Here is a 26,035-nt window from a genome sequence, read left to right as displayed (position 1 = left end):
AGGTATCAGCTATTTATTTATATGCCTTTCCAGCAAATATCAGAGGGGGTGTTTTGGTGAGTGAACCAAGAAACTCTGTTTCATAAGATTAAGTTTGTAATATTGTTTCATTGAACTAGGTTGCTGCTGCTTTGCGTGAAATGCGCCGAGTAGAGGAGGAAATGAGAAAACGAGAACGCTTAGAGGAGGAACGAAGGCAGCGTCAAGAGGAGGTGGATCAGCAGCAGCAACAACAGCAAGAAATGGTGGAAAATCAGCAAGCATTAGAGGAAAGTGAAAGGTGAGTTTCTATTGTATAGTACTCTTGGCACTTAAGGTTGTATGGCAGCAAATAAGACATTTTGCAGTATGTATTACATTACATATCCACTCATATTTCCTACATAAGATCACATTTCATATTTGATTACATGAAACATCTAGTTTGCTCTGAAGGTTTGCGCAGGAGAGCTTCTGTAAAGTTTGGAAGGTAGGAGATGAGATACTGGCAGAAGTAAAGCTGTGAGGACCGGGCGTAAGTCGTGCTTTGGCAGCTCAGATGGTAGAGCACTTGCCCGCGAAAGGCAAAGGTCCCGAGTTCGAGTCTCGGTCAGTCACACAGTTTTAATCTGCCAGGAAGTTTCATATCAGTGCACACTCTGCTGCAGAGTGAAAATCTCATTCTGAAAATCACTCTGCACACTAAAACACATCTAACCTTTCTATTTGTCAAAAACAAAGTATCCTGAACACTTCAAACTGAACTTATGATCAGGACATGTGTACAAAAAAAAAAAAAAAAAAAGGATTGATAATTGAATGTACGTTGCCCGCACAATTTGAAAAGTCACTTTACTATTTGAACAACCCTTGTATATTAGGAGACAGATGTAGTTATGTTTGAATTTAAGCATATATGTGTGTACTTTTGTTAGTGCTGATAAATTACTTTGTCTGAAAAGTATGTGATTTTCAAATATGTGATTTTCTGCCATTTTTACAAGTCTGTTGCTTACAAATTTTAGATATAGTAAATGCTTTTTGCATTAAATTAATTAACATTAGTTAAATGAAATAAGTTCAAGAAACATAATTTGGTGGACAAATAAATTTATTGTATGGATTCGTGTTTTTTATCATTGATATGGTATTGTTTTTGTCTCATGCAGTTCTCTCATGTCTGTTATGTTTATGTTACAAGCAATCAGTATCATGGAATAGTTGGCATGGATAAAGGGTCAGTATGATATTATTAAGAACTATAACTAAGAGATCAAAATCACTGAACACGTAAAGAAGCAGACATATTAGATGTTTACTTCTGCATCTTTTAAAAATAATTTTATAATTGTGTTCTGGAGGTGTTATGTTTTGGTAATTTTCTTTTAGTACAGGAATGACTTCTGCATGAAACTTTTTTAATCTTTCAACAACTTCATAGTGGAGTGATTCTAACAGCAGAAATGAATGGTCTCATGGTTTCTCACCTGCTAACTTGGCACAAAAATATATAATGCTGTGTTTCAGTGGGATATACTCATATATGTGAGGGTACATAGCTGCACAGGAAATTGGAATGTATTGAGCAAGAGGCATGCACATAGGAAAGGAACCTTTTTTGTATGCCTGTTTGTTGGTCTGCACCTTCTTTATTTCAAGAGAAACAATGTATACTCATTTAAATAACTATTTTCCAATATGAGTATTTTATTCATTGAAACATGTCATTTCAAGCTGTATATTTGTCACCAGATGAATTTTCACTCTGCATTGGAGTGTGCACAGATTTGAAACTTTCTGGCAAATGAAAACTATGTAACAGACTGGGACTTGAATGTGGGATTTTGCCTATTATGGCATGTGCTGTAATCGCTGAGCTATCCAAGCACAACTTATGACCCTCCCTAATAGCTTTACTTCCACCAGTACTCCTCCTCTGTTCACAATGTATTTGAACAAACTGTACAAAGTTATCAATTATATCAACAAAATATAAAGCTCCAACTGGGTGAGCTCTTCAAAAAGGTATGAGTCTTTGGATGAATATCAATCTTACCATTTCTGATAAAGCATAAAGTTGGCATTTCTGTCTTTCTCATCTAAATGATGCATCCCATTGCAGCAGGGCAAGCTGTGGAAGAGGCTGTGTTTGAACATCTGTGTAATCTATCAGGCTCTGCCTCACCTCCTATCCACAAGTATTTTGGGCTCGTTCACTCAATGTATTGTTCATGGTATTGACACAGTGCATGACATCCTTCCTGTTTAATGAGACTAATGGTCCTACTGTCTATGTTCTCCTTATTAAACAATCCCAAATCCATTGGCCATGCCAAGCTTCCTAATATGTTCAAAATAATACACCAAGAGTATTTTTCTGAATCCAAGATGAGGGTTTTTCCAAAAATTATGTACTGAATAGAACCTTGAGCTTCCATTAAAATGTAACTACTCTCTGCCATGCCCACCGCTTTAACCTAAAACGCACATATGTGCTTTGAGCATTGTTGTATGACAGCAGTAGGTGTATGTTGTGACTATTTTTTTATCAGCTGTTGATTGGCTTTAGAGATACCATTTCTGAACTGTGTACTAAAATGCGTAATAGATTGTAGTTTGGAACAGCATGGCTCAGAATCCAATTATTCAACAGGCTGCAGGTGTTACTATGCAGCAAATGTCAGAATTATGGTTGTTTGGCATGCAGAAGCAACAAACAGCTGTGCAGCTTTGAGGAAGTATGGAGTTACAGAAGCCAATGTTCGTCAGTGGAAAGTGACTAATGACATCTGAAAAATGTGAAGCCAACTAGGAAAGCTTTCAGCGGCCCACCGGTTGGACATTTCAAAAATATTAAAGTGGAAGTAGTGGTGTCTGTGCACAAAAAACGAAAAAAAGAAATGGCATCTCCCATGATGTGATACCAAATAAAGCATTTCAGGTGGCACAGGAACATGATATCCTTTTTAAAGCCAGTTGCACGAGGTGTGCAATGATGATGTGATGCAATGTACTTGTGCTGCAACATTGAATATCCCTTGTTCAGCATCATATCTGGAGAAGTTGGTCAAGTATCAGGGACATATTATGAGACCAAGAAAGGAACATTCTTACCTCCTAGGTTAAATCAGAAATGCTGACAAGAATCCTGTTTACTTCTTCCGTACAGTCTGAGGGAGGAGGCTATGAACTCTTATAAAGAATCAAGGGATACTGATCCTTGATGCTTTAAAATTGTCATCTGACACCAACAGCGAAAGCAGAAATCTTGAAATTAAACACAGACATTACCATCACTCCGGAAGGCATGACTTCACAACTGCAAGTGTTAAATGGGATGTTGAATAAGCCATTTAAAGGCCACCTGAAGCAGCTGTACAGCAGTTCATTACTTCACAGTGGTTGAATCCTGACCCCTACTGGGAAGTTGATGAAGCCTAATTGCAGAATGGGTACAAACTGTTTGGACATGCTTATCCAGTGTATCATTTGTGTAATGTTTTAAGAAGTACTGTGCGATAAATGCATTAGATGGGAGTGAAGATGATCTGTGGGAAGAAATGCAACATAACCATGGCAGTGGCAGTGACACTTCAGAGTCTGTGGACCATTCCTATGAGGAGGACTAAGTGGCATTTGTATCTGACTAAGGAAGTCCTTTACCTGGTTTTATTTTGTGTGTACCAGTACTTTTATTATCTCCTTCAGTTCTCTGTAATAAGGTAACCATTTGTAAGTTTTCAAAATAAACCTAGTCTGTGTATACATGTTTTTCTGTAGTCCCTTGTTAAAAAATGGAGGGTCATCTTGGATTTGGAGATATACCATACTTTCATTTATGCTCCATTCATTGGTTGTCAACTTACACCCTTGTATGTGTGTTCATTTACTCACTGAAGAAGAAATCAGGCCTGCTGATTGAAATGTTGTCACAATAGATTCTTTACACCGTTAAGTGAATTCCTGAATTATGTGGATTTTTATGCAAAATCAACTATTATTCCAAGCTCTTCCCCCCATGGCTCACAGTGGGCAACCCCTCAGTAAGCTGCGTAAAAAGGGTGTGCATCAGAACTGGACCCCTCCCTGTGCACCAGCTTTTACCCAATTTGAAACTCTGCTGAAATCTGCACATTTCCTCGTGCCACTCTCTCCTGCTTGAACTTTGGCTGTGCTGTCCAATGCATCTGCCTTTGAAATCAGTGCAATCGTGGTCCACAGGAATGGGATTGACTCTGAACAGCCTGTAGCATATGCTTGTAAGACATTAATCCGTGCACAGTGAAACCATTCCCACATTGAAAAGGAGGCATTGCAGTAGTGTTTGCCATTAAAAAATCTGATGTCTATCTTTTTAGGACAAAGTTCTCTCTAATTACGTTGGCGGTATAACTTAAGCCTTGCTCCAGCCTCCCAGAGTGACCAGCCCAACACCTCAAGCACTGAATGTTATTCCTCCTCACATACAATTATACCATCTGGTATAAGCCCACAGCATAGCACTCAAATGCCAATGTGTTGTCACTTCCACCCACAGGCCTGGACTCTGATTTCTACCAACAGGAGGTCCTCTGCTTCCACATACATAGCACACAGAAACATTTGTTGGACGATTTCCCCATAATGCTCACGTCATCACCGCTTCCATGTGCTGGAACCACACCTTGGGGCACATGACTGATGGCTGATCAGCTTATGTCACCTGCCAACTGATGACCAAACTCAGTTCCTGGAAATATATTTCTCATAGGCTCTTGGTTGCAGATAATGTCTTTCAATGGACAGAGAGACTGACATGCATTGGGTGGTCATCCCAGCAGAACTGTGCCAATTGTATTGAGCATGCTGCACTAGGGACATGACATTGTTACCGCACTGACATATGTACTGTCCAGGAACCATCAGCAACATCAAAAGAAATGTGTGTCGCTGCATTGCATGCACCCAGTTCTGGGTGGCACCTCAACAATATTTGCCCCTTGGCCTACACCCGCCCCACCCCCACCTCCTCTGGGACCATATCCATCTTGATTTTGCATGCCTGTTTTTGGGATTGATGTGGTTACTCATTGTGGGAGCTTACTCAAAGTACCAACGTGTTGTACACCTGGCGTCCACCACAAACGATCCCACCCACATCTCCTTGGCCCAGATTTTGGACACCAAAGGCTGCCTCACACATTGGCCTTTGATAATGGGCCACAGTGCACTGCCTTCAAAGAAAAACATATGTACAGCTCTTCAATCCATTCTTCCTCCTATCCACATCCTCATCTGAGGATGACATGGCGGTCGGATGGTCCCAGTAGGCCACTTGTGGCCTGAAGACGGAGTGGTTTAGTCAGTATGGGTCCCAAGTACTTGAATTCTCTTACTCGTTTGAAGACATGCCTGTCAACAATAATGGAGAGGAGAGGAGCTTGATGTTGCAAGACAACGAGATATTTTGTTTTACTCTCATTCACTACCAGCCCTGTTTGTTTTGCGTTGCGGAGGAATCAAGAAGTGTCAGCACTTAATTGCTCCTGGATGTCGCCAAGGTTCACAACATTATCAGCAATGCCAGGACTGTATCTGTTCTCACCATCTCCATTTCTCTGTTTCGACCAGTGTCGCAGCTTACTTTTTCCAAGGCCAAGTTGAATAGTATTGGTGCCAAAAGATCTCTTTGTTGAAATCGATTTTGAATACTGAATGGTGATGATAGATGGCTGCTGAACCCTACTTGGCAAGTTGATTGGGAGTAGCAAGCTGTTATTAGTCAGATATATTTAGGTGGAATGTTGACATCTTCTAATGTTTTCCATAGCATGGAGCGGTCAATTCTGTCATACATTACACATATATCAATGAATAAACGGTTGAAAGCTTTTATCAGTTTTGTAATTTCTCAATATTTTTGAAAGACTATCACAGGAAACAAAATCAACTGGCAGCTGAAGTGTGCATATCTCAATCATTCATATACTTTTGTTTGCCATTCTGAACTGCTGAAAATTGTATAATTCTTTTTTCCTATACCTAGTGATAATGCTAACATGGAATGTGTCTTTTCTTTTGTGAACACACAGGAGACCAAAGATAAGAATAGCTTTAAAATAGAAAACATAAAAGATGTTGTGCGTGCCAGTACAATTTCAAATTCTTGAACTGCCTGTGCTTTTGTGGAGAGTTGTTGGGAAACAATAAACTGTAAACAGAGATTTTCTTCATCCTCCAAATATTCGAGGCATAAAAGTGATAAAGGCAATAATGAGATAATGGAGAGTAGTGATGATGAATAAACTGACAAGATACTGCATATTTAGTCTTAAAATAACTACAAAAACTCATTGTTTTAATTTAGAGTAGTTTTACTTAATTTATTTTTAAGTTGTAAAACACTTGATTTTACTGATAAGGTATGTTCTCTTTTTTATGTGCACTGTTCCCCTTTTTATTATGAACTTAAAACAAGGATGAATGGCCACTACCAAGTGGTGGCCAAGAGCAAAGTGCATCACCCTATGGCAAAACATTCAGTTGAATATAACGTGTTTGATTTCAATGGCTGCTTCACAACCCGGGCAATTTGGATCCTCTCCTCCACCACCAGCTTTTCTTAACTATGCAGATAGGAATTGTACTTACAACACATTCACCGCTCCTGAAATTATCCCGGCCTCAACCTATGGTCACCTGCTGTTCTCACACCCTCCATCCAACAGTTCTTGCCCTCTCCTATCACCTCCTCCCTAGTCAGGTCCCCTCACCCTCATTGCATCCTGCTGTCTGCGATTTCACACAACAATCTTTTCCCCTTCTCTGCTTCTCTCCTTTTCCACTCCCCATCCCTCCCCCCCCCCCCCCCCCCCTTTTGCCATCCTTCCCCCACAACCTCCCATTGCTGCACCCAGCATCCTTGTTCTGCCACCATCTAGTCCCTGCTTATTCTGCCAAACAGGCCAGACTTCTATCCTCCCACTCGTACCCTACTATCCCTCCCCATTTCCTACCCCACTCTGGAATGCTCTGTCCATTCAACACAACACAGTTGCATTATGGCCAGAATGGCCGGAGATAGCAGTCATGTACACATGAAGTGCACCTGCGTGAATCTGTGTGTTTTTTTGTTTTCCATTATGAAGAAGGCTTTGGCCGAAAGCTCAGTGTGTAACAGTCTTTTCATTGTGCCTGTCTGTAGCTGAACATGTCATCTCTATAGTGAGTAACAATTTATCCTTTTCATAATACTGTTAAAATGTTATCAGTAGCAATGATGTTGATTCCCATAACTCTTGCTGTGAACTGTATGAAGTTAGTTAAACTATATGAAAAACCAAGGGATTGATATGCTCAATTAAATTAAGATAAAATGTTAATTTTGAAAAAGATTACTATTAATCTACTTGGTACAGGCTTCTTCTCTCTTTCATTGTTTATGCAGCTGTTCTGTATAATTTATAATGGAAATTGCTAGTGACAATTAGCTTCACTGAGCAAAGTCTCTTATTTTGATCCTATATTTTAATCAGACACTGTGATTAAATATTTCATTTTCCTACATTACCTTCCTTAGTGACACTTTTCACAAAACTGAGCACCTGTATTATGCCTACAAATGCATTGTTTGTTCTCATTTTTTATTCTCCAATTAGGTGCTGTATCTTAAAACACTTTTAAGTATGCAGGGAGTTAATGTTTTGTAGATTGGTGAAAAGTTGGTGATACTACCCTCCATGTTGACAGAATTTCCGCTTAATATGTTGCTACTGCTGCTGTCAATTATGGGTTTAAGGAGCCTAAACATCTAAGGTCATAATTCTTCTATCCCCCCCTCCTGCTGTCCCCCAGTATGGAATAAGTGCATTCCATCTGTCTGCATGTAGAGGAAATTCTATGTGCAAGTGTGAGGAAGTTTTCTAAATGTTTGCATAGTGTGTGTCAGAGGCGAGACATTGGTACCAGCCTGCTATTCCTGTAGTGGGGCATGGAAAATAGCATAAAACACGTCCAAGTGGCCAAACATGTAGCCAATCATAACAAGGAAACCACTTGCTTTGCATATCATGCAATGGATTGTGTACAACTAGCTTAAGGCAACTTTTTTGTGGGCATCAGACATGTATTGACAGAAGCTGTTTCTGTTTGAAATGTGTTATGTTATTTTTCAAACAGATATAAAACTGCATATAGTTGAGAAGATTCATCTTTTTCAGGGCTGCCCAACAGGAGATTGCAGCTCTTTCACAAATGGCAGAACAAATTAACTCAAAACTTGCATCATCTGAACCATCAGGTGATTCTGTTGATTTGGACAATCTGTTTGCATTCTTGTCTGATGTGCAACCTCGTAGTAATAACATTATTGATGAAATTGGAGAACAAATGGATGAACTTGTGGAAGACTTGGATGTTGAGGTAATTCATTTTAAGATTAAATTGCCTTCTAATAACATATCAAAGATGGAAAGAGAACTTCTTTTGGCATACTGTGGATTGGCTCCAATTTATTTGCAGCTGGAGTCGGTGATGAAGGAAGCACCAGTACCACCCTCTAGTTTGGATCTGTCTCGTACATTGGGTCCACCCTCTCTGCCAGAACCTACTGGACCACCCCCACCTCCACCACCAACTAGCCCACCAGCTACTTCAGAGCCAATCTATGAATCAGTAAGCTTTTGTTTTGAAAATTCTTATATGTATATATAGTGTAAATACATACAGAGGTAAAGAAGGGGTGGGTATTGTTATTCTGAACAGTTATTTCCCAGCACAATTTACCATGCAACACCCTTACAAGCTTTTCAGACTGTTTCTGACCACTTTGTATATTCCAAAGTCTAATTAATTTATCAAACTGTATCTGCAATAGTATTACTTGTAAATTAATATTCAAGCTTGATTTTAAAGGACACAGATTGACACACATTTTCAGGTGTGGGTGAGCACTGTAGCTCAAAACTTTGTCTGTTAAGCCTGTTCTGCTTAAAATATATTGCAAAATGTAATTAATTTATCAAACTATATCTCCAATATGAAGTTGAGAATTTAGGTCTGACAGGAGGCGTGCTAGTGTAGTCCGTGCTATTGCAATGACCACCATGTCCAGATGGCTTAATGGTCAGTGTGTCTGCCCAGGAAGCAGGAGACAATTGTGTGTTCTGTCATTCTCTACCCTTTAAAATCAACCTTGAGACTTAATTTACTAGTAATACTTCCGGAGATACATATAAACAACTGAAATAATCAATTTTTGACAGTATAATGTAATTAGATAGATAAAAAGTCTACTCACCAAGCGGTGGCTGAACACATGTATAAAAAAGGTTTTACGTTTGCAAGCTTTCAGAGTCTGTGGCTCCTTCTTCCAGCAGAAGGGTTGAAGGGAAAGTATTGGAGGCATTTAGGAAGAGGGACAGAGTTTGGAAAAGTCGCCAAGAACCCTTATATCCCCTTTTCATTCTGTCAGGTTGGTCACCCTGGACTTGGGGTTCTGGGTGACTTTTCCAAACTCTGCCCCTTTTCATAAATTTCTCCAATCCTTCCCTTCATCCCTCTTCCTTCCCCTTCAATTCTTATGCCGGAAGAAGGAGCCATTGGCTCCAAAAACTTGCATACGTAAAACCTTTTTTTATATGTGTGTTCTCATGCCACTGCTTGGAGAGTAGATTTTTGTACCTATCCAATTAATTAGATTGTTAAAAAATTATTATTTCAGTTGTTTTTGTATATCTCCAGTAGTAGTAGTAGTAGCAGTAGTAAATTAAGATTCAAGCTCGATTTTAAAGGGTGGAAAATGACACATTTTCAGGTGTAGGTGAATACTGTAGCTCAAAACTGTATCTGTTAAGCCTTTTCTTCTTAAAATATATTGCAAAGTATAATTAATTTCAGACTACATCCCCAGTGGTATTGCTAATAAATTAAGATTTGAACTTGACTTTGGAGGTCACAGAATGCCACATATTTTCAGGTGTGAATGAGCACTATAGCTCAAAACTGTATTTGTTAAGCCTTTTCTATTTAAAATTTTGTTATTCATGGATTGTGTTCTGGATGACTGATTTGAGACGAGAGTATGTAAGACCAAGTGAGCAAGCAGGTAAAATAATAAGACTTTGGATACTAAATGGTTGGAACCTTTAATTATTTTGCAGTGTTTCAGTCACCATTTTCAGACTTAGAATTCTTTATGGCAGAAGACATGCAGAATGTATAAAATATCAGACTTTAACTTTTTCTCTGTACTGTAGTCCAGGGATTCGTTAAAATAATTTATCAAAGTTTTGGAAGACTGTTTTCTTCACCATGCAGGAAAATTGTGCATTTAAAATTTAATACTACCAGCGACAGAATACTAGATCTTTATAATTTTTCAGGGAGGCTCATATGCACGACTAAAATTATTCATGCATGTGGATGTGAGTGAGTACTGTAACATGTTTGCACTGGCCTTTAGTGACTTTGCATGATTCAGAACTGTGCCTGATATCAATCATGGTGCAAAGGGTAAGGATTCCCCTTAAATGTGCAGGCTAGGTGTTCATTGCGCGCAGAGTAGTGATTACTCTTAAATATGGAAGCCAGATGTTTCTGCCAATGTAATACAGTTTTCTTTATTTGTTCCTATCACAGTGATCAACATCTGGTGGTCTTCACGCCCCTTATATACCATATCAGGCCTGGCACGAACACTAAACATGAACAGCACTAATACACCCTGGTGGCTGTTCTACCTGTTACAGAGGATTGCCGCTCTAATCATTTACATGCCCACCGATGGTACATATGTGTATGAAGGTACATTGACATCCAACAATGTTTTCTGGATGCTTCACTTTTTTTTGGCAGGCAGTGTACTTTCATTGCTAGTATCATTCGTCAGTAAAACGATGTAATGATATGCATCACTCTCCTTGAGTGATGTGTATCACTAGAGAGCGCAAATAAAACTTATGGAAATAGCTGGGAAGTCATTGTATGGATGTTTCACTATTGACTTCATTTTAGATGGCTCTGAGCACTATGGGACTTAACATCTATGGTCATCAGTCCCATCATTTTAGATAGTACTGATTGAGGGCACTTACTGAAGTTTTTCCCACAGTAACATTCACAACTAGAATAGGACATAATGCAACAATGATCAATAATTTATTTTATAATCCAACTGTCTTTCACAAAATTGGTGTGAACCCCATGACCTTTGGTCTCACCATGATAGCCAAATGGCAGCAATATTCTTTTCAATAAAGTATAGCCAAGAATGGACATGAACAGTTTCACAGTGTCATAAATGTTAATTCAGTCATATTATTCAGGAAGTGTTTACTCACTGAGCAATGGGAAGATGATTATTGTAGTTGAGTTGGCATAAGTTGATCCCTGACAGTTGCAGGGTACTAGGTGTGGTAGCTTTGCACTCCTATCTCAGACAATAAAATAATGTGATTTTATGAACATCTCTGTGGTGATACCTCAGTGTTGTCATGGCTCTGTAACAGGTACTGTTTCTGCATGCAGTCATTAGTGCTTCACAGTTGAAACTGGCAACAGCACTGTGAGTGGTCTGGGATCTACGAGGTGCATTCAAGTTCTAAGGCCTCCGATTTTTTTTTCTAATTAACTACACACCCAAAATCGATGAAACTGGCGTTACTTCTCGACGTAATCGCCCTGCAGACGTACACATTTTTCACAACGCTGACGCCATGATTCCATGGCAGCGGCGAAGGCTTCTTTAGGAGTCTGTTTTGACCACTGGAAAACCGCTGAGGCAATAGCAGCACGGCTGGTGAATGTGCGGCCATGGAGTGTGTCTTTCATTGTTGGAAAAAGCCAAAAGTCACTAGGAGCCAGGTCAGGTGAGTAGGGAGCATGAGGAATCACTTCAAAGTTGTTATCACGAAGAAACTGTTGCGTAACGTTAGCTCGATGTGCGGGTGCGTTGTCTTGGTGAAACAGCACACGCGCAGCCCTTCCCGGACGTTTTTGTTGCAGTGCAAGAAGGAATTTGTTCTTCAAAACATTTTCGTAGGATGCAGTTGTTACCATAGTGCTCTTTGGAATGCAATGGGTAAGGATTATGCCCTCGCTGTCCCAGAACATGGACACCATCATTTTTTTCAGCACTGGCGGTTACCCGAAATTTTTTTGGCGGCGGTGAATCTGTGTTCTTCCATTGAGCTGACTGGCGCTTTGTTTCTGGATTGAAAAATGGCATCCACGTCTCATCCATTGTCACAACCGATGAAAAGAAAGTCCCATTCATGGTGTCGTTGCGCGTCAACATTGCTTGGCAACATGCCACACGGGCAGCCATGTGGTCGTCCGTCAGCATTCGTGGCACCCACCTGGATGACACTTTTCGCATTTTCACGTCGTCATGCAAGATTGTGTGCACAGAACCCACAGAAATGCCAACTCTGGAGGCGATCTGTTCAATAGTCATTCGGCGATCCCCCAAAACAATTCTCTCCACTTTCTCGATCATGTCGTCAGACTGGCTTGTGCGAGCCCGAGGTTGTTTCGGTTTGTTGTCACACAATGTTTTGCCTTCATTAAACTGTTGCACCCACGAACGCACTTTCGACACATCCATATCATTCTCGCCGCTTGTGGTAAAATTCCATCTGCCGTACGCTGCTCCCATCTCTGGTACATATTGACAATGAATGCGGCCTCCAGTCTGGAGAAAAAAAATCGGAGGCCTTAGAACTTGAATGCACCTCGTACTTACACCATTTTCACTACAGGACCCACAGTAGGTGAGCAATTTATTTGTTTCATCAAAAATATTCTTACAGTGCTATGAATTCAGTTTTCCTTTACAAAAGCTGTGGGTCAGTTATTGTGGGAGCTTAGGGTGGCGAGCACCAACCAGGAGCAAGTGAAATTAAAGTAGTAAGTTACCAAGAGAGAAGGAAATCAGCGTCTTCCAGTGGATGATACTCAACTAAAGGAGTAAATTTCTCCAGGAGTAAATTTTTCATTTACTTCCAAAGTAAATTTATTTACTCCATTATTGGTGGAGAGCACCATTGAAGAGTAACTTGAGGAAAAAAGGGCAAAATTTACTCCTAGGTAGTAGTAGGAGTAAAGTAGGAGAGTAAGGTGCGATCTGTGAGCTCTGTGTTTTAAGTGTCGAATTCCATGGATTACCTGGACTACAAAGAATATATGGAGATGGAGGAAGAGGTGAACGTCTCAAGAATGTGGGTTGCAATGGAAACAAGAGACCTATTTGTGATGTATAGCGACAGTGATTTCAAAGAGCAGTTTGGGTTTCGTAATGAATTCTTGGAGTTGATACTTGCTATGTTGGACCATTACTGCAGCATAATTCTGACAGGAACCATGCTTTGTCTCTTAGGCTGCAACATATTTGTGGACTGTGAATCTTTCGCACAGATACTTGTCAAATCATAGCAGGAGATCTCATTAATATCCATCATACTACTGCTGGAAGAGCTTTTAACAGTGTGATAAACAGTTTAATTGCCTTAAAGCCACTGCATATGTTCATTCCACAGAGCCAAGAATATATGTCAAAGAACAAAAGGAAAATCTATTGAACTGGCGGATTCGCAAATGCCGTAGGGGCCATAGACTGTGTACATATACCCATACTTTGCCCTTCTGGAACACAAGCAGACCTATACAGAAATCGCAAGAATTTATTTTCTATCAATACATAAATCATCTGTGATGTCAATATGAAGATTTTGAATGTGGTAAGTCGTTGGCCGGGTTCCACGGATGATGCATGCATTTGGAGCAATAGTAGAGTTGCTGCAGAATTTGAAACTGGACAGTATGATGGGTTGCTTGTTGGAGATAGTGAATATGTTGTCTCCAAACATTCCTGTGTTCCGAGCCCATACAGGAACCGAATGGCACTACAATAGAGCCCACATTGCTACCAGATGTGTAATAGAGCAAGTGTTCGGTTTTTGGAAGAAACTTTTCCAAATTCTCATAAAACAACGCGATCTAAACCAAACAAGTGTGAGAATGTTATTGTGGCTGCTGCAGTTCTACACAACTTTGGAATAGAAGTTAAAGATGTGTTTCATCCTGATATTGTGGAGGTGAATGACATCGAACAATATGCATTTCAGCCAGAAGCAGATGCTGCAGGCCAAGCTGTCAGAAGGTCTATTATACTTAATTACTTTAATGAGAATTGTACCTAGTTTGCTAGTAAAGTTAGAAGTTAGTGTAAAGACTTTCCCTTCTGAAATGAATAAATAAGCCACCAGATTGTCACTACTGTAGTGAAAAGTGACTCATTTAATTTATGTGTAATTTTATAGTTTTTTTCACTAGGGGATTAACATTCTCATTTTATTTCTTAACTGAGTATACAAAGTCATACAATGTTTCAATTATTTCTAAAATAAAATAGACTTCTTTTACAATATTGCAAATTCAGATAAATATTAGAATGTGGTATTAACAAAAATTAGCACCGATTCTGAAATGATAAACAAAAATACACTCCTGGAAATGGAAAAAAGAACACATTGACACCGGTGTGTCAGACCCACCATACTTGCTCCGGACACTGTGAGAGGGCTGTACAAGCAATGATCACACGCACGGCACAGCGGACACACCAGGAACCGCGGTGTTGGCCGTCGAATGGCGCTAGCTGCATAGCATTTGTGCACCGCCGCCGTCAGTGTCAGCCAGTTTGCCATGGCATACGGAGCTCCATCACAGTCTTTAACACTGGTAGCATGCTGCGACAGCGTGGACGTGAACCGTATGTGCAGTTGACGGACTTTGAGCGAGGGCGTATAGTGGGCACGCGGGAGGCCGGGTGGACGTACCGCCGAATTGCTCAACACGTGGGGCGTGAGGTCTCCACAGTACATCGATGTTGTCGCCAGTGGTCGGCGGAAGGTGCACGTGCCCGTCGACCTGGGACCGGACCGCAGCGACGCACGGATGCACGCCAAGACCGTAGGATCCTACGCAGTGCCGTAGGGGACCGCACCGCCACTTCCCAGCAAATTAGGGACACTGTTGCTCCTGGGGTATCGGCGAGGACCATTCGCAACCGTCTCCATGAAGCTGGGCTACGGTCCCGCACACCGTTAGGCCGTCTTCCGCTCACGCCCCAACATCGTGCAGCCCGCCTCCAGTGGTATCGCGACAGGCGTGAATGGAGGGACGAATGGAGACATGTCATCTTCAGCGATGAGAGTCACTTCTGCCTTGGTGCCAATGATGGTCGTATGCGTGTTTGGCGCCGTGCAGGTGAGCGCCACAATCAGGACTGCATACGACCGAGGCACACAGGGCCAACACCCGGCATCATGGTGTGGGGAGCGATCTCCTACACTGGCCGTACACCACTGGTGATCGTCGAGGGGACACTGAATAGTGCACGGTACATCCAAACCGTCATCGAACCCATCGTTCTACCATTCCTAGACCTGTTCCAACAGGACAATGCACGTCCGCATGTATCTCGTGCCACCCAACGTGCTCTAGAAGGTGTAAGTCAACTACCCTGGCCAGCAAGATCTCCGGATCTGTCCCCCATTGAGCATGTTTGGGACTGGATGAAGCGTCGTCTCACGCGGTCTGCACGTCCAGCACGAACGCTGGTCCAACTGAGGCGCCAGGTGGAAATGGCATGGCAAGCCATTCCACAGGACTACATCCAGCATCTCTACGATTGTCTCCATGGGAGAATAGCAGCCTGCATTGATGCGAAAGGTGGATATACACTGTACTAGTGCCGACATTGTGCATGCTCTGTTGCCTGTGTCTATGTGCCTGTGGTTCTGTCAGTGTGATCATGTGATGTATCTGACCCCAGGAATATGTCAATAAAGTTTCCCCTTCCTGGGACAATGAATTCACGGTGTTCTTATTTCAATTTCCAGGAGTGTATTATGCCATACAAGAAATAAGAACATATTAAGTATTTGAAAAAATGTCAGGAAATAAAAGTTGTTTTATACATATGAATATTTTCTTATTCATTCACAAAAACCCAAATTTCTAGAGCACATTGGCTGAAGAACTGGGACCTTAAGTTTGCTCCATTACATTCTTGAACTTATTCAAAATTTCCATTTTAAGGTTTCGTTCTTCTTCTATGATTTCTCTTTGTCTTTCTATTAATAAAATTTTTGCATTGTATTCCTCTCATATTAAACACATTTTTAAGGAATGAAGCTCGTCTGCTTTTTTCAACAACTCCCAGTTATTCACTGCAACTACATGTTCTCTCCCTCTTTTGCTTGGCGCATCTTTTGATAAGCTCCCACCAGAGAACGCAGGCCAAGGTTCATGACTATGGGATAAAGCTCAACCTTCATCAGTTTCAGTGCTACCTTGAGAGCAGTTATCATCATCAAAGTTGCTTGAAAGTATCACATTATCTTCAGATGTGTCATTGTTGTTAACTCCAGCTATACCCTCGAAAACTTGTGGGATTATATGAACAACCATTTGGCTTGTGTTGGCTATCTTTGTCTCAACTACTCCACCACCAGTTTGAAACTGTTCGCAATTACATTTAGCTTTCATTTTCTCTGCTTTCACTTTCATGTCCTTGCAAATTACTTTAAGCTGCTCTTGTTGTGTTTGTGTAAGAGCTTCTGCATTGTATTCAAAGTGTATTTTTTCCCAAACACCCTTTTTCCTTTTTAGCATGTTGATATCATGCTTTTTAGATTCAATAGTAGTTATGTACTTTTTCATTATTTCAGCAAACGGCTCTTTTTCATTTCCTGGTATGTTTTTTGAATGTTTCTTGGCTACCTCGATATTGCTGCTAGCTCGTTTCTCAAACTGACACTTAAATTAGTATGTGTCACCAACCAACAATGGACGTTATTAGCTGTAGACAGCGGGGTTACCAATAGATTCATCCATCAATAGCATGTTTCTTTTTCATAATTCACAGATCTTATCATTAATTAGTGTACTAGCATTTAGATTTTCCATTTTTAATAATTCAATTTAATAATCCTTTCTAGATCCTAAAACTATAGCGATGAACATAAATCACCAAAAGGTGATACAAGAATGTCTGCCGACAATCAATATTTTTCAAGAGGGAACATAATGTTGGTGCCAGCAGTGTGCAGAAAAGGCTTACTTCTTTAGTAAATAGGCATTACTACTTTAGTTACAACTAAAAAAGTAAACAGAAATTGAGCTCCCCAGCAGTTACTAAAAAAGTATATTACTGCAGAAGTAATTTACTAAAGTAGTCCAGACTAAAGAAGTTACTACAAGAGTAATTCATACTAGTTTGGTGCTCGTCACCCTTTGAGTAGGATTGGGAAAAAACTTTATTAACAGAATTAAAAGAACAAAGTAAGACAATTTGGAGAATTGTTAAATATGAAGTTAACAAAAGAGGTAAAGAAAATTATATTCAACTCCCTGATGACAACAGTGCTGAGACCGATGAAGTTAAATTCAAATAACTGACTGCTAAATGCAATGAATTCTTTTTAACAGTAGCAGAAATTGCAAGGAAAGACCAAAAAATATTTTGAGATACCTTCATAGTCAATCAGTGAGATTTAGTATACTTTTTTTTGGTTTGGTTTTGGTCCTTACTACCATCTCTGAAAGTTTGTTGGTGGAGTTATGTTCACCCTTAGAGAGAGAGAGAGAGAGAGAGAGAGAGAGAGAGAGAGAGAGAGAAAGGGTTTAAAGAGTGGGTGAGAGAGAGAGAGAGAGAGATATTCCCATAGTTATCGATATAAGTAGATGAGTACTAGTTGTAAATGGTTGTTAGTAAATTTTTCAGAAACAGCCTGCACTACCCACTTATGTCTTTTTAATGTACAAGTTGATTCATTACCCATCCCTGAAGTCTCTCCTTCACAATGGGATTTATAGAACACAATATGTGAATGAATTAATGGGTTTTCAGAATTGGCAAATGTCACTCTATAGCCAACTTCAAGAAAGCTGAAAAAATGCATTTAATGATTCTTGCTAGTACTCAATTGTAGTGTTGATTCCTCTTTTCATTCCTCTTACTCTTAATTCTGGACTGGTAGGGAGCTGTGATCTGGGAGTAGTAAGGTGCTGAGCAAAAATAAATAGTATTACAAGTAAAATCATTTATTCAATCATCCCTCAGGGAAATTTTTAATTGCCAGAGTAAGTAATATTTGATCACCACAGAGGCTAACTTTGAAAACAAATTGTTACATTCTGAGAAATACCCAAATTGTATCAAAATACGTATTCATATGTCCGTAAAGCAGACAGATACGGTGTAGACAATAACGTTAGAAAATACTAAAAATGTCAACTAGTTTACATACACAGCAAAAAGCTAAACAGGAAAGAATTATTGTTTCACTATTTTGGACTATAAGGGAAAGCAGAAATCTGAGTCGTGAAGCAGACTTGCACCAAGTGAAATCAAATGCCAGATGAGGAAATTAGTATTAAAGTTATAAAATTTTATAGAGTCGGTTGTGAAGCAGCCAAAAGGAATTGCTCTTTTGCTGGTAAACCTATAAAACAGTGTAGATGTCTGTAAAGCAGACTTTGTCATTTACAAACATCAATTATATAAAAATAGAATTTTAAAAAAATTTCACACAGACAAAAATTATAGCTTTACATACACAGGTGCAAAACAACCAAAGAGAATTATCTGTTTCACTAATATACATAATCATAGTAAACAGAGAAGTTAAACAAGTGTATGCATCTGTGAAGCAGGCTTTTGCTTTTTGGCTTTACATAAACTGCTGTGAATCAGCCTATTTCACTAATATACAAACCGTAAAAAGCAAAAAATTTGAAATGTACACATGGGTAAAGCAGACTGAGGAGTTTACCAAGTACTTTTATGAGCAGCAAAACCTCAGACAAGCAAAGAGCTCGAAGCATACAAATGAGACAAATAGAGAATGGCTCAGTTTTGACCGATCTCTGAGTCAGTTGCTCAGCAAATTATAAAACATCTGCTCAGAGTACAAATTAAATTTGAACAGCAATTGGATACAACTGAAACACAATGGTTTTCCACCGAGTCCATGTGGCCCACTAGTATCAAAAGAAGATAAATATGGAGACAACATGCCAAAATTTTAATTGAGAAATAATAATAATAATAATAAAAAAAAACACATACGCCTTCTGAAACTGACACTTTCTAATAACCAAATGAGTATTTGTCTCAGACAGATTCTTATTACCAGGGTGCTGATCCACAGAAAGGCATCAGCAAAACACGGCGAATAGAATGACCTGAATCAGTTTACTGTCAAAATAACAAATGATACTCTGAAGTGACTGCATAACGAAGGGGCATTTTCTCGTGAATCTTGACCAACACTCAAAAACAATTTTGCTCTCTGTCATTGTTGCATTATGCCAAAGCAAGTCATGGGCAGTGTATGAGGCCAAAACCACCAGCAAAGGCAAGAGGCACCTGTCGTATAACTGCAGAATATAGCCTGTCACTGCACAGACAGGGTAAAGTTGCAGTTGCCCAATAGGTGACAGCTCAGTCCGCGAAGTAAACAACAATCTTGCTGACTACCATGGCTTTGGGGTGCAAGACAGTATACTGTGTGAGATTCCATGCATACCCAAACCCCAGCTGATAATGAGTGAGTTATGCATGTGCCTGAATCCTTTGCAGGGCCACCCCAGGCCCCACCACTCGGGATGCAAAGAAACCCACTGCTAAGCAGTACTAACAAAGAGTTTACTCAAGCAAGGAACTGATGCAGGCCCACGCATGTCTCAAATTCGATACTTAATTCTCACTCTGTCCCTTCTATCACTTCCGAAGTGAACCTAGAAAAGTCCTTTACTTTGACCTATCCTATCTGACTGTTTCTCCTTCATCTTTATCTCCTCATTTTCTCTTGGAGTCTGAGTGACATACTCTTCCTTTCCAACCTTCCCCAGCCATGTCCTCTTTCCTCGTTGAGGAAGCAACATAAAAGGTCCAATGGCTAGTGTTTTCCATTGGTAATACTTCCAAATCTTATATCTAAAAGTAAAAATTTGTCCCACAACTCAGTGTCATGCCAACTTTTTTGTCACTTTTTATCAAGATCAACTTTTTTTATCTGTTCAATATATTAGAGATACCTTTTGTTTATTTGTTTTAGTCTGCAGTCTATATTCTATATTAAATATAAATTTAATTCTCTACCAGGTTCTTCCTCGGGATGACGACGATGATGATGTAACATCACCAACCAGCGTATCTGCTCCTGCAGCTCCACACAAGCTAGTACGACCAAAGAGTCCTGGAGTAGAACGTGTTCAGCAACACCGCGCACCAGGCTCTCCTCTTGCTGGCTCTCCACGACACAGCAGGCCAAGTTCACGTGGATCTACAGTATCGGGGGTCAGCTACTTTCATTTATTTGAGTCGTCATTTTTGTTTATGTATTTCAAACTGAACCAAACAGGAAACTTTAGTTATTAATGTAAATGTGCATAAAAACCATAGAGCATACCCATTTTCCTTGAACCATACATCGGCAGACTGCTTTCTACTTACTTCTGTTATAGGTTGCCTTTTTTTCACATAAACAGCAATGTACTACCTTTTGTTTTTCTGTTGTTTTCTTTTCTTTCTTTCTTCCTTTTTCTTTCTGTATTTACTGACGTTTATTCAGTCTTTGTCTGCCTCACCATTTCGCACCAAAATTTCACTAACTTGCACTGTTATTGTTTATATGACGATTTTACTGAATCCTTGAAATCAGGATGTGTAGTAGATACTTCTTGTTCAATAAATAAGACTGAAGACAGTAGCTGTGAATAAACTGGAAGTTGAAATTAATCTGTCACCATATGTTCTTGTCAAATAAAAGACAAGTATGACATAACATACTGAATTTTTGCAATACCATATCCCCTTTGACATGATTAGTCTCTCTCTCTCTCTCTCTTTCTCAAATACATCCTTAATTCTGAGTGAAGTAGTATAATGGCTAATGCCCTGAGCTCTCTTTTTGGAGAACCAAGTTTCAAGTCCTGTCTGGCTATGCTGATTAATATTTTCCATGAAAAGAACATAGCTGATTTCCTTCTTGATCTTTGTACTTTCTGAGCTTGAGCTCCATCTCTGATGTCCTTGTTGATTGGTCACCAAACCTGAATCTTCCTTCCTTTCCAACTCTCTTGGAACCTAGTTCTTCACTTTTACAGAATATGGGATGAGACAGGGGGAGGAGGGAGGAGGTGGAATGTTATTAAGTATTTGTTAGTAATGATTTTTTACTTCGGTTCAACAGGGTGTGCAATCCTCATACTCCTGGCGTTACAATGGTCGTGCTGAAGAAGATGCTGAGAGAGAACAACGTCGGAAGTTCAGAGTTGAAAAGAAACTTCAAGAACTTGAAGAGCAACAGGAAAAGGAGGTGCTGGATGATGCTTATCACGATATTGTGGAGTTTGCCCATAATTATTTCAACTCACATGAACGAACTCCTGAAGGTAAGTTTTTGTGTGCCAACTAAGAATCAAATCATCAATTCATTGCATTTCTTCTTCTGTAACTCCTATCCACCCTGTAGCTTGTCCAGGAGGCTTTCCAGCAGATTTGTGATTTTTAGTTATAGTTCTGAATTTTGTTCTGCCTTGAACAACTTCATATCTACCCATCTTTTTGATTTGCAGCTCCTTGTATTGGCCGTGTTTGCATAACTGGCAGACTTCACATCCAAAAATTCATATCTACCATTTCACTTCAGGATTTCATGAAATTCCATTGCCAGTTTTTGCAATTCTTCATTGATAAATTTTAGTTGAGAATTTTATTTGTGAGCCTATTATTCATTCTGTATATGTGGCCACAGCTGCCATTTTCTAATTGTATCTGTTTTTTTTTTAATTATAGATTTAATTTGATTTCTTCTTCATCTAAATTCCATTTGTACTGTACAATTATGTAACATGTTATGCTAATGTTTTGTAAGGTTTTTGAAGAACAGAAAACTCATTTGTAAAAATCAACATGCATTCTGCAAATAGGAACCTTGTGAAACTCAGCTTGCTCTGTTCATCCATGAGATCCAGAGCACCATAGACAGGAAGGCATTCAACAAAGTTCTGCACTGTCTTATGCTGAACAAAATATGAGCTTTCTGAGTATCTTGCTGTATTTGTGCCTGGCTTCAGGACATTCTTGCATAAAGAAATCAACACATCATTTGTAATGGCACAAAACTGACAGATGTAAAGGCAGAGATACATTGTGCATCATGGAGAGGTTTAATGTTGAAATTTTGAGAGTGTGCTTTCCAGAAAGAGTTGGGAAACATATTTCCTATCACTTTAATTTTTTGTCTGTGTCTTCAGCCTGCACATGAGTCTGGTGTCTACTTTCTTTCAACCATGATGTGCTTGCCAGATGTCTCTCCCCATTCCTTTATCCTTTCTGTCTTCAGATCACCTTCCCTGTACTATCACACTCTATCTGAAGTTCCATCAATCAGTATTAACAACAGCCTCAACCTGGAATTGGAGGAGAGTTTTCTTGTTTTTAAACCAGAGGTGATCCCTGCTCTTTTACTGGTGTCTGGCTACTGCTGTTGTTTTGTAATTAAAATATATTGTCTTGTCATTTTTCTGGAGTTATAACGTCTGACTGGACTTTTGATTATTGTTACAGTGTCAAAGAAGTAAAACTTCAATAAGCAAATGTTGACCTTACCTTATATTTAAGAAAAGTGATGCTGCAAATGTGTAATATGTTGAACAACCAATGTAATGGAAAGAAAGGGAATTTATCCTCAGTGACTAGACCACTGTACTGATGCCCAGTCTAGCTGTGCAACTAACAGAGCAGAGAAATGAAAAGAAAATGCAAGAATGTGAGGCACACATTGAAATGCAAACAAAGATGCTGCTTCACTGAGTGAATCTAAATGCCACAGCACTCAACTGCCAAGAAAAAGTACACATAAGTTGCTATGAGACTCATATGAATGTTCTGAAAAGTGTCAACACAACTTAAGGGACTGTTTACTTAATTATGAGCTGCAGAACTGTATTAAAAATTGTAGATGATACAAATGCACTCATATAGAGCATTAATGTTACACACACACAGGACTATCAACCATTTTCACATCAAGAGATATTGCAAACTTAAGCAGTCTGATCTTTCTGATAAACTCCTACTTACCTCTCTCAGTTTATATGTGATCAACATTGGGTTATGTTAGTCTCTCCCTCCCAACTGACTTACTTACTCAGTTCTCGATGGCCCTATTGTTCTACAGTTAAAAAGGATTCCAAACCATGATACATATTGGCATCCTTTCATATATACAAATCATTGCCAGAGGTGAAAGAAGCAATAAGTGACAGAAAAATGTCTAAATACTGATGATTTAACTATAAATATTTACGCACTAAGCCCATGGGCCTTGCTTATTATTTATGATCCTTAAGAAAAAATTGTGATTTTAGTCATAGCCATGTATCATTAAACGCGGCTTGAACAATAGCATTTATGCGATTCATGAATTCATTTGTTTCCTGTAATAACTTCAGACTTAATTTTTTGTATTTAATATCAAACATCACTTGAACATTTCAGGATACCATAACCAGTGTAGACAAAACAATGGTCTCTCTTCAGATTGTCTATGGTTAGAAAGAGGAGAGGCATTTTGTAGGTTCTACAATGATTCTCTGTCTTTTCTTGTTATCAATTATAGTCTGAAAATGACCACTGGCTAGTGAAAACTATTTAAGGTACTGTAAAATGCTCACGCATGTGATTGTGTTGTGCAAAATATAAAAAATATTTAAGGTACTGTAAAATGCTCACGCATGTGATTGTGTTGTACAAAATATAAAAAAAGTAAATGAAAAATTTTATGTGATGACAATAATTTAGCTTTTTCAACATTAGTTCCTTCTTCAAAGAGGAGAGAGGAATAGAATAGAGAAGTTTTAAAAAAGGAAAGGCAGGTCACTCAGAACCCAGAATGAAAGGAAGTTCCTATACTCATGTCTCTTCCCCCACCCCCCCTCCTCAAGGAAGGAATGAATAGTGAAAGCTAGAATAATGTCATCACTTTTACTTTTGTGTTTGTTTATTGTCATTTCACCTCCTGAAGGTAAATATTACCAAAGAATTATGTATATTTATTAAAGAACATAATCAATGACTTAATAACTTCAGAGTCTATTTAATGTCTTACATTTTGTTTGCTGAACTCATATCACAAAATGTGAAAGCATTGGACTCCACAGCTTCTGTCCATAGCCAAATACAAGTTACATCCACCCATTTATCTGCAAAATGACTACAATTTTCAACTTTTTTTGTTGTCATTCAGAGTTCACAAGTTTATATAAAACCCACACAACACTCATTTATGAAAGCATAGAACAGGTAGTCATGATAACATTAATGTCTTATGAGCCATATTCAATAGGTGACTTTTAATAAATGTCCGAATAGACACAGGCATTAGCATGTTGCTTCTGGGATCTGGGGAGGTGCACCAACCCCAGGTCGAATCTGCCTGGTGGATTAATGATGAGACCCAGTGTGCCAGCTAGACTGGATGTGTTTTTAGCTGGTTTCCCACACCTGACTAGGTTAATACTAGACTGGTACCTGCGAGCATCCTCAGTTATGCAATCCACGAAAATTTTGAAAATATTTCTCATTTTCACAAAGGGTAATGCTAGACACACAGAGGCTGGGTACACACATTTCATTGGGGAGTGGGGATGGCGGTTGGGGGAGGAGGTGGCAACAGGAAGGGCATCTAGCCATCCTCTACCACTCACATTGCCAAATCCAGAATAACATTATAATCCTATAATAACACCAGATGAGACCAGGAAGAAGAAGAAATATAAATAAATAGATGGTTAGGTATACACATCCTTAAGAAATCATTGTATACCATAAAAATGCATTATTTTTGCTTTAAATGCAGGTTTTTTCCATAGAGATGCCAGTTTTAGTTTTTCTTTTCCTTAGTTCTTTCTTATTGTAGCGTTAAACTCACCTGATTTCCCTGAAGCACTTAAGATGAATACCAGATTGGTTCATTTGCAAAGGCTGTGGTTGATTTCTTCCCCAATCCCAGGCCATTCTGACTTTGTGGTCTGTTGCTTCTGATATTGTTATCGACAAGACAGTAAACCCTAATCTTCCTTCCATTTCCACTTGTGTGCGTTCTCATCATTATATCCCTTATTTTGCTGTCTTGTTGTTGGCTGAAAGGACTTCTTGCAACCACTGTGTAGTATTTGATATAGGCACAAATAGAAATCAGCCATGGTCTAGGGTTAGCATCTTTTATTAGTAATGAAAATGTCATAGGTCTTGTATTTGAACCTGGCCACTCCTTACGTTTTGAACAAAAATGATTGGCAATGATGCTTGAAGCCTTCCAGTGTAAGAAGTCACCCTTGTTCTGCCAACAGTCTTGTCAAAGAGAGCAGAGGAGTGGACAGAGCTCAGGGCACTTCCTTGCACTTGGGATGGGAAACAGCCCATTAAAATGTTGAAGAATTGGTAATGATCAACAGCATGTGAATGCAGAAGGCAATGGAAACCACTGCCTTAACAGACACATAATGTGTATCCACAGGCATGTGGACTGTAATTGAAAACAATATAATGATGATCTCTCCATTGGCAAAAGATTCTAGGTTAGTCCCCCATTTGGATCTCCATAAACGAACTGCTGAACCCTGAGAAAAAATGGAATAACCAACAAAAGGATAACATTCTTAGAATTGGAGTGTGGAACGTTAGAAAATTGGATATGATAGGAAAGCTAAAAAACAGAAGAGGGAAATGCAAAGGCTCAACCTAGGTAAGTTTGGGGGGGGGGGGGGGGGGGGGCAGTGAATAGTGAATTGAAATGGGAAGAAGATAAGGATTTCTGGTTAGATGAATATTGGGTAATATCAAAAGCAGCAGACAATTGTATAATGGGAGTAGGATTTGTTATGAATAGGAAAGGTAGTGCAGGGAGTTAATTACTGTGACCAGTTCAGTGACAGGATTGTTCTCATCAGATTCAACAGCAAATCAGTGCTGACAATAGTTCAGATATACATGCAGATG

At 39.4% G+C, this 26,035-nt stretch overlaps 1 protein-coding gene across 1 annotated transcript in view; it reads left to right on the top strand.

The window, feature by feature from the left end:
* LOC124590493 (myosin-I heavy chain) overlaps positions 1–26,035 on the top strand; it is a 219,827-nt gene that overhangs the window by 75,504 nt on the left and 118,288 nt on the right. The window contains exons 13-17 of the mRNA XM_047131657.1: positions 120–280; positions 8,178–8,379; positions 8,479–8,631; positions 20,132–20,326; positions 21,222–21,423. Coding sequence (XP_046987613.1) covers positions 120–280; positions 8,178–8,379; positions 8,479–8,631; positions 20,132–20,326; positions 21,222–21,423 — 913 coding nt within the window. The remainder of the gene's footprint in view (positions 1–119; positions 281–8,177; positions 8,380–8,478; positions 8,632–20,131; positions 20,327–21,221; positions 21,424–26,035) is intronic.

The sequence above is a fragment of the Schistocerca americana genome, chromosome 1, assembly GCF_021461395.2.
Source record: "Schistocerca americana isolate TAMUIC-IGC-003095 chromosome 1, iqSchAmer2.1, whole genome shotgun sequence".
NCBI lineage: Eukaryota > Metazoa > Arthropoda > Insecta > Orthoptera > Acrididae > Schistocerca > Schistocerca americana.
Note: the sequence above shows the minus strand (reverse complement) of the source record. Positions and strands in the feature narration are given on the sequence as shown.